At 40.3% G+C, this 14,329-nt stretch overlaps 1 protein-coding gene across 7 annotated transcripts in view; it reads left to right on the top strand.

The window, feature by feature from the left end:
- pigo (phosphatidylinositol glycan anchor biosynthesis, class O) overlaps nucleotides 1-14,329 on the top strand; it is a 29,228-nt gene that overhangs the window by 3,944 nt on the left and 10,955 nt on the right. For all 7 annotated transcript variants that reach the window (XM_089020978.1, XM_089020976.1, XM_089020975.1 and 4 more), the window contains 4 exons: nucleotides 1,309-1,452; nucleotides 1,561-1,684; nucleotides 3,634-3,793; nucleotides 14,100-14,282. In XM_089020978.1, the coding sequence (XP_088877104.1) occupies nucleotides 1,309-1,452; nucleotides 1,561-1,684; nucleotides 3,634-3,793; nucleotides 14,100-14,282 (611 nt within the window). The remainder of the gene's footprint in view (nucleotides 1-1,308; nucleotides 1,453-1,560; nucleotides 1,685-3,633; nucleotides 3,794-14,099; nucleotides 14,283-14,329) is intronic.

Raw genomic sequence — 14,329 nt, 5'->3', positions numbered from 1 at the left:
TGTATCGTTTCGACACAGTGACACACTGTATTGACACTGTGTTACTGAATTCTGTTGCTGAATACTGACACCTGGTGGACTTGCAGGAAACATTTGACAGGGTCACCTGACACTGATCTGTCAAACCAATTTTATCCAATTCTGTTGATTAGGCATTTGCATACACATTATTTTTACATATACGTAATTTCATTAAAAAATCTTTGATGTTTGAGATTCAGTTGATACATGAAGTGAACATCTGTCTGAATGCCGAAGTAAAAGTGTTATGAATGACAATGGACTCATTGTAATTACAGATTTTTATTAAAAAATAGTTTCTCCAGCGTTTTGTTATTCAGTCTATATATATATATATATATATATATATATATATATACAGTAAAGTCTCGTTATATCGATATCGGATATATCGATAGTCCCGGTTATATCGATACTATTTCTATGCACGCACGGAGAAAATTACATGCAAACAGGGTCGGATATATCGATAGTCCCGGTTATATCGATATTTTTTCACAGCAGCAAAGTGATGAAAGGAATGAAAGTAGAAAAACAAAATACATGAGCTGCTGGAAAGGCAGCCACTCTCGCGGTGTCACGGTTTGCAAGGTGCTGATGGTGGTTGTGGATCCCAAAAAAGCAGGCAGGGGGGAGCAGCAGGTTGTATCCAGTAAAGTCTCGTTATATCGATATTCAAGGGAGTCCAAAAAAATATCGATATAACCGGGACTATCGATATATCCGACCCTGTTTGCGTGTAATTTTCTCCGTGTGTGCATAGAAATAGTATCGATATAACCGGGACTATCGATATATCCGATATTGATATAACGAGACTTTACTGTGTGTGTGTGTGTGTGTGTGTATATATATATATATATATATATATATATATATATATATATTTATTTATTTTTTGGGGGCCGCTGTGCACAACACCTGTGTGGCCAATATAAATAGGTGAGGGAACGTTGCCTCCATGGACTTCCAGTATAAGAGGGGGTCTTCCATGTGTGCCATGTGTCCTGCTGACATATATAGCGCTGCACCTCTAATTGCGCATCAACAGTGGTTCCGGTAGCAGTCACATGACTTTCTTAAAGCGGTACGTGCACCGACACGTGGTATTGCCCTGTAAGCTCGGCGCATTAAACACAGGGGACCGCTGTCTTGGAGCGATATAGAAAGATTTGAATGTATATCAGTGCCTACAGATGAGAGGAGGTTAAAAATGCTAACAGGCGAGGCATAACTCAATATTCTCCGACAAATGCCAGTTTTCAATTCCGATGTCCTCTTTCACAGGCAAACGTGTGGTGTTCATGGGCGACGACACGTGGGAGAGTCTTTTCCCAAAGAAATTCCACCGTTCTCTGCCTTTCCCATCTTTTAACGTGCACGACCTGCACACCGTGGACGACGGCATCCTCCAGAATCTGTACACAACTAGTAGGTCATACGTTCAACAAAACTAAACGGCTCGTTGGAAATCCAAGTCCATCCTCTTGTGTACATACTTGAATAATTTTTTCCCCTTTTTCTTCACTTTGTTGGTAGTGGCGGGTGACGAGTGGGATGTATTGGTTGCTCATTTCCTCGGGGTGGACCACTGTGGTCACAGGTTTGGTCCTGACCACCCGGCCATGGCTGACAAGCTCATCCAAATGGATGGAGTCATCAGGTCAGACAACGGCGCCACGTGCCTGTGTGATGACAACATGCATTACATTAGTACATTACCTTTATTCATTTATTCATTAATTCATTTACAGTAAAGTCTCGTTATATCGATATCGGATATATCGATAGTCCCGGTTATATCGATACTATTTCTATGCACGCAAGGAGAAAATTACATGCGCGCAGGGTCGGATATATCGATAGTTCCGGTTATATCGATATTTTTCGGACTCCCGAGAATATCGATATAACGAGACTTTACTGTATCTATTGATCTGTTTTTATTTCTTTATCTTTTATTTATAATGTATTTGCTTTACTGTTTATTTATTTATTTGTTTATGTGTTTATTCATTTGTTTATGTATTTGCCTTGTTATTTATTCATGTTTTTTATTTATTTGCATATTTAGTTTTTTATTTGCATTTACTCATGTATTTATTTACTTATGTATTTATCTCTTTATCTTTTGTTTGTTTGCTTGCCTATTTATTTATTTATTTATTTATTTATCTGTTGCGATTTATTTATATTTTATTCATTATATATTTACTTTCCTGTTCATGTATTTATTTAGATGTTTATTTATTTGTATTTATTTATTTATATGTTGATTTATTTGTTTATGCATATACAGTGGGGGCTCGGGTTACGAACACCTTGCCTTACGAAATTTTCGGTTTACGAACATTAAATTTATGAAAATTAAACCTCAGATTAAGCACTACTTTTCGGGATACACACAAAGCGCCGCCCCCACCACGGCTGGCGGAGTAATCTTCGGCGGAAGAACACCAAAACACACGACCGAACAGCGCCCCAGCCGGACTACCTTTCCACACCCCCTTTCTCTGAATGCACACGTCGATCGCCTCCAAGGAGTTTTTTACAGATACTTTTGCTGTTATGGGACCGAAAAAGACCCCACCACAGGCTCGTGTTCAGCCGAAGAAGACACAAAACAAAATTACAGTCGAGGAGAAGAAGGAGATCATAGAGAAACACGAACAAGGTGTACGTTTTTCTGATTTAGCGGCCCGGTCCCGATATGCTAAGTCCACCATTGCTACCATCCTTTGCAACAAAGCTTTACACAAAGGCTTTATTTTCTCGATGCTTTCACGTGACTAAAGGCTTGGCATGATGTTACCCATCGATCCTTGAAAGCAGCAAGGAAGAATTTGTGTCCTGCATGCATCCTTGAGAGGGACTTTGAAGGATTTGATCCTCATGACTGTTGTTTTGGACGACATTGTTTCCATTGGACAGAACATGGGACTCGAAGTGGATGCAGATGACATCAAGGAGCTTGTAATGATGTACAGGCTTTTATTGAACAGTTGCATCCAGAAAGGACTGTGGCTACGAGAATGATAATGTGATGATAATGATAATGTAATGCCTCAGTTTCGTCAATTCAGAAAGCAACAGGTGTCAATTAAGAGCCATCAACGACCATCACAAATGTAAATAAAGTGACTTTATTATCCAGTGTATTGTATTTATTTCATTACAATACAATAGCACATGTATTATACATAGAATAAGGTATGTTGTGTGTAGTTTTAAGGCTTATTTAGTTGAAAAATATATTTTATGGAGACCTGGGAACGGATTATTCTGATTTTAATGGTTTCCTATGGGAACTTAATTTTTGGGATACACACTTTTCGCCTTACACACTCTGTCTGGGAACCAATTAAGTTTGTAAGCCAAGGCCCCACTGTATGCGTTTATAATTCATTTATTTGCTTTATTATTTATTCATTTACTTGGTTATTCATCTATTTTTTAATTTCATTTATCTCATTTATCTATTCACTTTTTTAAATGTATTTATTTATCTGCTTTTTATTTATTTATCTATCTATCAATTTGTGTATTTATTTTACGTCATTCTAACAACGAAGAAATCATAGGTACTAGCGCTTTTCATATTTTGGTCTGCAGGTCTGTGATCAAGCATATCGAGAAGGACACGCTCCTGGTGGTGATGGGAGATCACGGGATGACCGATACTGGTGATCACGGAGGAGAAAGTGAGAAGGAAACCGATGCGGCGCTCTTCCTCTACAGCGCCGTCCCACTTTTTCCTGGACCCCCATCGCAGGTCTGTACAAAAATGGCCATTGGATTGGATTGGATTGGATTGGATATGCCTTTATTAGTCTCACAGTGGAGAAATTTACATTTCACAGCAGCAAAGTGATGAAAAGAATGAAAGTAGAAAAACAAAATACATGAGCTGCTGGAAAGGCAGCCACTCTCGCGTCGCCGTCTTGAAGCCATAATATGGATTAGGAGTTCCTCTGCAATCTCAAGTGTTCAGCTGATCGGAACTTTGGGATTCGACATTCCAGAGCTGAGAATAAAACAGAAATCTAAACTTGCTTTAATTCCTCATCACCGATTGTGCTCTGCGAACGGATGGCACTGAGAATTCTTTCCGCCGTCAGCGATTAATAAAGCTCGCCACCCACCAGTGTTGAACTGAGGCGCTCATTTCCATAATTGCTTTTTCAATGGAGCGTCTCGCGGCGCAATGCACACTGTGCAAAGCTGCTCCTTTCAGTCGGAAACATTATGAATCGACAGTGATACCTTGGTTTACGAACCCCTTGGTTTACGAATGTTAAATTTATGAACATTTTACCTTGGATACGAACAATTTTTCGGGATACACACGGAGCGCCACAATGAGTGATGTGTCGTTCGCGAACGAGCCCGTTCTCCTAACAAGAAAATGGTAGCTGACTGTTTTTGTCCTCTATTCCCGCCCCCAGTCTTTGGTTAAAGCCACATGATTGGTCAAGAACGCAGCAGTGAGGGAAAGGGGGTTAAACATTAAAGTACAACCGACGTCACTTTTTTGTTTTTTAACTGACATCAGAAAAACGTTTCATAGCATCTAAAAATACCCAAAACACTCAGTATGATATTTTTAGTCAAATGCAAAACACCAATAAAAATGACTTAAAGTGTCCAAAATATGCCAAAAATTGAGCTGCGAATTGGGCATTTTCAGAAAGTCCCGCCCCCAGTTTGTGATGTCACACCAAGACGTCTTGCATTGCTAGTGAATCAAAACAATGGCTTCAGATTCGGAGAATATGCTTTCTTGTTTTACATCCAGTTATGAATATGATTCAAATAGTTCTGAAGAGGAAAGCATACATGTTTGCAATCGATTAAAGAATTTATTTGTGCCATTTTGAGGCAACATTGGGGAGAAATCTCTCACACAAAAAAAGCCGCACAAAATGGCGACACCTCCGTTTCCACAGGCTGATAAATTCCTTATATGGCACTTGGACGCCCTCTTCTGGCCCTCTGGCGGCTTTTGGGTGCAACAAGAGGTCCCCAGACCAAACAAGTACAGCAACATACATTGACGTGATGGAAGGGCTGCTACAATGCGTCTTTTTTACGGTTATGTGGTGGTCCTTTCGTGACATCACTTACGGACTCGTCACCAACTCAAAAACAAGACTGCCTGAATATTCAGTGCGAGTCTTAAAACGGAAAATATAGCTATATGTGGTGGAATCTTTGTACAATATACTCAGTATAAGTCATTTGAAGCCATTTTACGAATTATGGACACAACTTGTCCGGAGACGTGGGTTGTCCTTTAAAGAGACAAGCAGACGACAGAGAGAGAGAGAAAATGGATAGAAAACAGTGAAATTTGGACTCATTTCAACTTTGATAGTTCAAAGGCAGAGTGTAGACTGCAAGGTTAAAATATCCCATCAATCAGGCTCCACAAATTACCCACACAAGCCATCTGTACACTTGATGCAAAAAGCTATCAACCCTGCTAACCAGAACACAATTGATGAGGAACAAGGTATAAATATCGCAGAAAAAGCACCAATCCTCATCAAGTGTTTGCTGTGATGCTGATGAAACCGGCCACTCCATTCCATCGACCATCACAAAGGTAAATAAAACGACTTTATTATATAGTACAGTTTGTTTCTTTAATTATAATACCATCACCATGATGTCCCTGATCCACTGGTGGAAAGACACTTTGATCCTCTCCTCTTTCATCTGGAAATGCTTCATGTCATCACAAAGAGGGTACAGCAAGTCCTGAAGAATGAATGTCTCTCTGTGTCTTTGTTTTGTCATGTTGTCTCTATGCTGTCATATTATTTATTTAGGTTTTTTTTTTGTTCTTTTGACTTCAAGACGGCGCCGCAAGAGTGGCTGCCTTTCCAGCAGCTCATGTATTTCGTTTTTCTACTTTCATTCCTTTCATCACTTTGCTGCTGTGAAATGTAAATTTCTCCACTGTGAGACTAATAAAGGCATATCCAATCCAATCACACACATTTATTATAAATAAAATAAGGTATATTTTGTGTAGTTTTAAGGCTGAGAAAATTAGAAAGTAGAAATTTATGTTCTATGGGGACCTGGGAACAGATTATTCTCCTTTTAATGGTTTACTATAGGAAATTAATTTTTGGTAGACACACTTTTCGCCTTACACACTCTGTCTGGAAACCAATTAAGTTCGTAAGCCAAGGTATCACTGTATTTACTTATTTTTTCTTATTTATATATTTTATTCATCTATTTATAATGTATCTATTTGGTTGCATATTTATTCCAGTATTTATTTATTTATTTATTTATTTATTTATTTATTTATTTATTTATTAATCTATTGACCATTTACTTATTTATTATATTTATTTGTGTATTTGTTATGTATTATTTTGTTTAGCTATTTATTATTTATTTAGTTGCTTGCTAATGTTTTTTTTTATTTTTTATGCATGTTTTTATTATTTATTTTATTTATCTATTTATAATGTATTTGCTTGCATATTTATTCCTTTTTTATTTATTTATCTATTTATTTAGTTAATCTATTTACTTATTTACTTATTTCTTTTATTTATCTATGTATTTATTGATGAAAAGGTTTCTTCAGCCGTCATCTGTACTTCTTTGAAGGTGTCGGACGTTTCGCTTCTTATCCAAGAAACTTCGTCAGCAAACTAAAGTCTTATTGGTAGTTTAGGCCCTATATATATCCCTACTGTCCAGACATGGCGGTGCCGGACTTTGCTATTAAAGGTCCCTGCTCTCAGGTTGGGGGGGGGGGGGACAGAGGACTACTCCCTGCAGCTCCACTGATTGTTCCTATTGTTCTGACTAACGACTGACCTGATTGCCTCACTTCCACCGGTATCACCTCATCAGTATTACTAATGATATGTTGCCTAAGCATGCTAATGTATGAACGATCCAAATTGAACCTCACCCCACAATATCGGTTTAATGAAGGATTTAGTTGTTTATGAAAATCGCTTCTTTTACTCCCCTTTCATACCATCCATGTTCTTTCGCTAAGATTTAACGTCATTGTCGTCAAATGAGTGGTTGCTCGCTTTTAGGTGATTTAGGTGACAGATTGAGGCCCACTCGTATTATCCCTGCGATGTCGATAGTCTTTTTTTGAGAATTTGTTTAGTCTCCCCAATGTACTGCTCTTTACAATTTTCATTCTTACAATGTATTGAATAAACTACATGTCAGAGATATGATGGACAGAGACTCGGAACCAGAAAGACAGTCCCCACTGCCGGCAGGAGACGCAGTCATCAATGACATACGTCTGAATTCTGGGTCCAGTCTGCTCCTGAAAATAATGGACGAGAACACAAAATGAGCGTATGTCTCCTCAATGAACCATTCTTTGAGGAGCGCCCGGGGCCATGCATTCACCTGGAGCGGGGAGCCCCTGGCCACGTTCCACCTCAAAAGGCGTGGAACCCCTGGCGGAATTTACGGTGACGCTCGAGGCTGAGTAGCGCAATTGGCACAGCCTCACCCAATTGAGAATATCACCGAGGTCACCACCATATAATTCTCAGATTCTAGACACTGTATTGTATTTCGATCTTACCGGGGTTTTCTGACGAACCCCATTTCCCCCGCCTGGAGTCTCCAACCGTTGATACAAACCTTCCGTCCCTGGCCACTCCGTCTGCAGTCCCCCTACTCAGGAATTCACCTAAACGGTCTGCAAGAAGGTGATTAACGTGAAAAAAAAACAAAAACGAAACGAAAAAAAAAACAAATATACTATCTTTCCCCTTAAACATTAAAAATCTCCCCAATTACATCGCCTGAATCATCATAGGAGTTGATCTCCCAACAACTTGGATAAGAAGCAAAACGTCCGACACTTTCAAAGAAGTGCAGATGACGGCTGAAGAAACCTTTTCATCGATGGACCACTCCTGTACGACTGAGAGCTTACACAGACGTCTCCCAACAACTGCTTTCTCTAGCACCTTCAAAAACCCTTAATATCTCTTTAGGCTAACCCGTCTCCTCCTAATATTCTAATCAAGAAACTATTCATACACAACATCAACAACTGTTCATCCTACTTGAATATCATCGACAACTGCACCCAATCCCCCTCTAACTGTTGCAACTTTAGAGTTCATATTGATCAGCACCTCTCTTTCTACCATTCCACCCAAAATTACCCAAACCGCATTCTTCTAGCTAAAAAAAAAAATGTTCTCGTTTCCGCTCCCTGTTTCCACACACTCTCACAAATACCTCCACAAACAATTTGCCCTTTGCCCAACCTTCATATTTTAATAACGTTTTAGTTCAGCCAGCAATCTCTTTCAGAGTAAAGTTATTCTCTTTTTATAGGCACAATTATATCACATTATTGATTTGGTGTTTGCCATCGACGAGCATTAATTCATCAACCTTATTTCGGCACCTCAGATTGAAGGCAGTTTGATTTCGAATGTTCGAGTAGGACTGACCACATTCCAACACTTCGTCCGTCCAAAGCAGAAACAAGTTTGTTGTCAACATTTTATACATTCGGGGCGCCCCTAAATACTGCCTGAGATCCGCGGGCCGAAACACGCATCCTAATACAGTGAGGCCTCAGCTTACGAACACTTTATCTTACGAACTTTTAGTCTTACGAACGTCAAATTTATGAAAATTAAACCTTGAAATATGCACTACTTTTCGCGATACACACCCACCACGGCTGGCGGAGTGCTCTTCGGATCTGGCTGAGTGATCTTCGGATCTTCGGAGGAAGCACACGACCGAACAGCGCTCCAGCCGGCGCTACTTTTCACGCCCCCTCTTTGAATTCACACGTCGATCGCCTCGAGGAGCTTTTTGCAGATAATTTTACTATTATGGGACCGAAAAAAAACACCACAGTCTCATGTTCAGCCGGAGAAGACACAAAAAATAAAATTACCGTTGAGGAGTAGGAGATCATTGAGAAACACGAACGAGGTGTGCGTTTATGGCGTCACATGTGAACACCGCGGCTGTCATGTGAATCTCAGCCTGACACATCTCTCACGCAGTGTGTCACTTCCCTGAGAGTAACATTCTCCATTTCCACCATTGCCACCATCCTTCGCCTAAAGCTTCAGCGACTCGTTGAAATGAAATGAAATTGAAGTGTCAGCGCCGCCCCAGCTGTCAACTCGCACGTGACAATTTTGGCGTCATTAGTCACGTGAAAGCATCGACTAAATAACACCTTTGTGTAAAGTTTACACAACACTGTAAAGCTTTTAGGCAAAGGATGGTGGCAATGGTGGAAATGAAGAATGTTACTCTCAGGGAAGTGACACACAGCGTGAGAGATGTGTCAGGATGAGATTCACATGACAGCCGCGGTGTGCACATGTGACGCCACAAAAGCACACCTCGTTCATGTTTCTCACATCGACTAAATAACGGCTTTGTGTAAAGTTTACACAAAGGCGTTATTTAGTCGATGCTTTCACGTGACTAATGACGCGTTTTATTACGCGTCCGTGGAATCATCGGACTCGCGCCTTTTGTTGTAATAAAATCTCTGCCAGCACCTACGGGACTCGAAGTGGCTGCAGATGACATCGAGAAGCTTGTTGCTGACCATAATGAGGTCCTCAACACAGAGAATTTGATTTGTGCAGGCTTTTATTTAACAGTTCCATCCAGAAAAGGCTATGAGAATCATCTACATGATGAATGATAATGTGATGCCTCATTTTCGTAAGACCTTACAAGTCAGAAAGCAACAGGTGTCAATTAAGAGCCATCAACGACCATCACAAATGTAAATAAAGTGACTTTATTATACAGTGCAGTGTATTTCTTTCATTACAATACAATAGCACACTTATTATACATAGAATAAGGTATGTTGTATGTAGTTTTAAAGGACAACCGACGTCTCCGGACAAGTTGTGTCCATAATTTGTAAAATGGCTTCAAATGACTTCTACTGAGCGTATTTTAATAAGATTCCACCGCATATAGCTAAATTAACGTTTTAAGACTTGCGCTGAATATTCAGGGAGTCTTGTTTTTGAGTTGGTGACGAGTCCGTACGTGACATCACTAAAGGACCACCCTTGACCGTAAAAAAGACGCATTGTAGCGGTCCTTCCATCCCGTCAATGTATTTTGCTGGACTTGTTTGGTCTGGGGACCTCGTGTTGCACCAAAAGCCGCCAGAAGGCCAGAAGAGGGCGTCCAAGCGCCATATAAGGAATTTATCAGCCTGTGGAAACGGAGGTGGCCACAGGAGGTCGCCATTTTGTGCCTCTTTTTTTTGGGTGAGAGATTTTCCCCCAATGTTGCCTCAAAATGGGACAAATAAATTATTTAATCGATTGCAAACATGTATGTTTTCCTCTTCAGAACTATTTGAATCATATTCATAACTGGATGTATAACAAGAAAGCATATTCTCCGAGTCTGAAGCCATTGTTTTGATTCACAAGCAATGCGTCTTGTCTTGGCGTGACGTCACAAACTGGGGGCGGGACTTTCTGAAAATGCCCAATTCGCAGCTCAATTTTTTGCAGATTTTGGACACTTGAAGTCCTTTTTATTGGTGTTTTGCATTTGACTAAAAATATCATACTGCGTGTTTTGGGTATTTTAGATGCTATGAAACGTTTTTCTGGTGTCAGTTGAAGAACAAAAAAAGTGATGTCGCTTGTCCTTTAAGGTTTATTTAGTTGAAAAGTATATTTTATGGGAACGAATTATTCCCATTTTAATGGTTTCCTATGGGATTTTTTTTTTTGTGAGACACTTTTTGGCTGACACACTCTGTCTTGGAACGAATTAAGTTCGTAAGCTGATGTGTCACTGTACCTTTTTTTCCCCCTTTTTCTTGTCTGGTCTTCCATCAATTTTTTTTCAACGTCTATATCCACCAATCGTTGTTTTTTTTCAACAAATTGTTCTTCATCGAGGCAGACTGGCAACTGATATGATTTAACTCGTTGCCAAAAACGGGAAGACTTCCGCGTAGCCATGTTGGTGCCTAGACTTCACTGTAATTTACATGAAATCGCATTCTCGTTCCGGCGTGTTTTTTCTAAATAAAATATTCAAGTGCCGGCGCCGAATTACATTTCCATTAATACTATCGAAGCAAAGCCAATTATTAGCATTCAATTTTTGCGTCATCCCCGTTCTCCCTCTCTCTTTTTTTTATTGCTTCTATGAATATGGTCCAGTTCTTCGACGCATAGGGCGGACTCTATAACTGGGTTTGTTCAGTAGGACAGCAATTCAAATTTACATTTGGGGTTTCTCCTTCTTCAACCCCCGATCAGGTGAAGAGAGCTTGCATATTGCATCCACAAAAGTCTGCTGTTTAAATCCCACTGTATATTATATGAATTACGACACGTTGTCGCAATTCCAATCACACTCCGATGCGCTCACGGCTGAAACAGCCCGCGTGCGACAGACACAGCAAAGCTCGCAGGCTTTACTTACAGACCCGCATGCCCACACATTAACTCACACAGGCACAGACACAAAGATGATCAGTCCTTGTGTAGCCAAAAACTAAGCTCAGTTCAGCACTCTTACTACCACAGAAACTAGCTTATTTTTTCCGAGCCAACCGGCTCTTCCTTTTTCCTAAAATCAGTATCCGACTGACCTTCCGTACGTTTTTCTTTCATGGTGCACTGGCCCTTTAAAACATTCTTATTTTCCTAAAATCAGTATCCGACTGACCTTCCGTACGTTTTTTTATCCATGGCGCACTGGCCCTTTAGAACGTTCTCTATCTTCCAAGCTTGGCATTCTTCCCGCTGCACTGTCGTTTATCTTCCAAGACCCAAACAAAAGGGCTTGTACTATCCCAAATCAGACTGACCTAAATTTTCAGAGACGATCTTTCTGGCCCCGAGCCTGCCCAGGTCCGTTGGAATGGCGTTTGCGTCTTACCCGGCGAGCAGGCCTGGCTTCTGGCCCCAAGAAAAGGAGGTTCTCTCGAAATCCTGATGGCTTTGCCGATGCACTGGTTCTTGACAGTCGCCGTAGACAGCTCACCGCAGGAGACGCGTTGCCATCCCGGACGAGCACCAAAATGTCAGAGATATGACAGTCAGACACCGTGGACAGAGACTCTGAACCAGAAAGATCGTCCCCACTGCCGGCAGGAGACGCAGTCATCAATGACATATGTCCGAATTCTACGCCCCTCTGCCAAGCTATTTATTGAGAGTATATGTAAATTAAAGTGATACATTAGTAAAACATAGTTTTCTTGATTATAATGCCACGCCACTGGACGCTCCGAGGACCAACAGCTGCAAGCAATAAAACATAGACACTCTAATTGGTTGTCCCCTACATGAACCGATAAGTCTGTAACCTGGCGCCTGTGCAGGATGTTCAAGCCGTAAATAACTTCGGTGATAAAGGAGTATCCCAAGCCCCAAATTCTGTGCAAGGCCAGACCTCCTAGATGGAGCCGAAAGTTCACCCTGCCGTGTCTGTTTCACTCAGATTTACTGTGGTCATCTGCACTTTGGCTGTGGGCTTATTGTTTAGTTGGTCAGCAAAGCACGGCACTTTTAAACATAACTTCTTATTCTCCATCACTACATTACTTTGTTTTTCCATTTGGCAGCCTATCTTTTGGATGCACTAATTTTTGCCTTAAAGTGTTTATCGGTTTGAAATAAGTAGGAATTTTTTGTTGCCAAAGGACTCTATAGTTTTTCCAGAAACTCCTGCAATGTAAGGTACTGCTACTCCTCTCCTTTTTGTATCTTCAGAATTTTTGGTTTCATTCCCTATTCCTTATTTCTGACATTTGTTAAATGACCACGGAGGGTACCCTCAGTTTGTAAGTGCTCTCCTGATATGTTTTAACTTCTTTTCTCTACCTTCAACGCTTGTTAGTTTAGCCCTATGCTGGAGGGTTCTGATAACCAGTTTGTGTTGTAAAGGGTGGTTAGAATCGAAAAGTAAGTATTGGTCAGTGTGCGTAGCCTTCCTAAAGACTTCTGTTTTTAGCGCTTTGTCCTCTTTTATAATTACTTTACAATCAAAAAAGGCTGGTTGCTTCTCTTTCATGTCCTCACGAGTAAATTTAATGTTGATGTCTACCGAGTTGAGGTGATCTGTGAAGGATTGAATTTCTTGTTTTTTAATTATGACAAGAGTATCGTCCACATATCTAAAGCAGTGTCTAGGTTTTGTGAAGAATGTGAGGGCCTGTTTCTCCATCTCTTCCATGTACAGATTAGCCACTATGGGTGAAACTGGTGAGCCCATAGCACAACCATGAATTTGTTTGTAAAATTTCTCCCTAAATCGAAATATAGTAGTATTAAGGCAGATTTCCAATAATTGGCAGATGTGGTCCGGTTTAAGTTTTGTTCTTTCAAACAGAGATACGTCCGCCAGCAGTCTCGTCCTCACCACTGCTGCTGGGGTTGGGACAGATGTAAAGACAGAAGTCATTTCGTAAGATGCCAATGATTCCTCAGGTTCCAATATGAGGTCTTTGATCCTCTCTACAAACCCTGTGGTGTTCTCTACGTGATATTCTGTGTTACCAATCAACGGAGCTAAGATAGTTTTTAAATATTTGGCTAGATTGTATGGAGAGGAGTCAATGCTTCAAACAATGGGTCTGAGGGGGAACCCTTCTTTATGAATTTTTGGCAGGCCATTGGATACATGGCGTGGCCTCTCCCGGGTATAATCTAAAATACATTATTTATTTATTTAGTCACTTATTCATTCATTTGTTTATTAATCGATTTACTTATTTACTTGTTTCATTTATTGATCTATGTATTTATTATTTATTACTCTTATTTAACTCTTTCTTATTTATTTAATTGTTTGCTTATTTATAATTTTTTATTTATCTATGTTATTATTTCTATAGTTTATGCATCTATGTATTTGTTATTTCTTTATGTGCTTGCTTATTTGTTCATTTATTTATTAATTTATCCATCCACTGGAGTGGACACATACGTTGCACATTGTCTGGCAGTGAATGAGTTGAAGGACAGCACACAGCGTGAATAACGCTATAAAAAATGACGCCATTTCTCCTCACATCTTGTCTCTAGGAGGAACCCGATGTGGTGCCGCAGATCAATCTGGTCCCCACACTGGCCCTGCTTCTTGGAGTTCCCATCCCGTACAGCAGCGTGGGCCAGGTTATCTTACCTTTGTTTCCTGAGTTTGAGTCCTCGCAAGATGCAGTTGAAGGTCTCAGCCAGCTGGAGGCGCTGTGGATCAATACAAAGCAGGTTTGGAAGACACTGGAGAAGAAAAAGAAGACAAAGTCTTTTTTTGT

Source organism: Hippocampus bargibanti, linkage group LG18 (assembly GCF_051943395.1).
Source record: "Hippocampus bargibanti isolate YZ-2025 linkage group LG18, ASM5194339v1, whole genome shotgun sequence".
NCBI classification, from domain to species: Eukaryota; Metazoa; Chordata; class Actinopteri; order Syngnathiformes; family Syngnathidae; genus Hippocampus; species Hippocampus bargibanti.
This window is presented reverse-complemented; position numbering and strand designations above follow the sequence as displayed.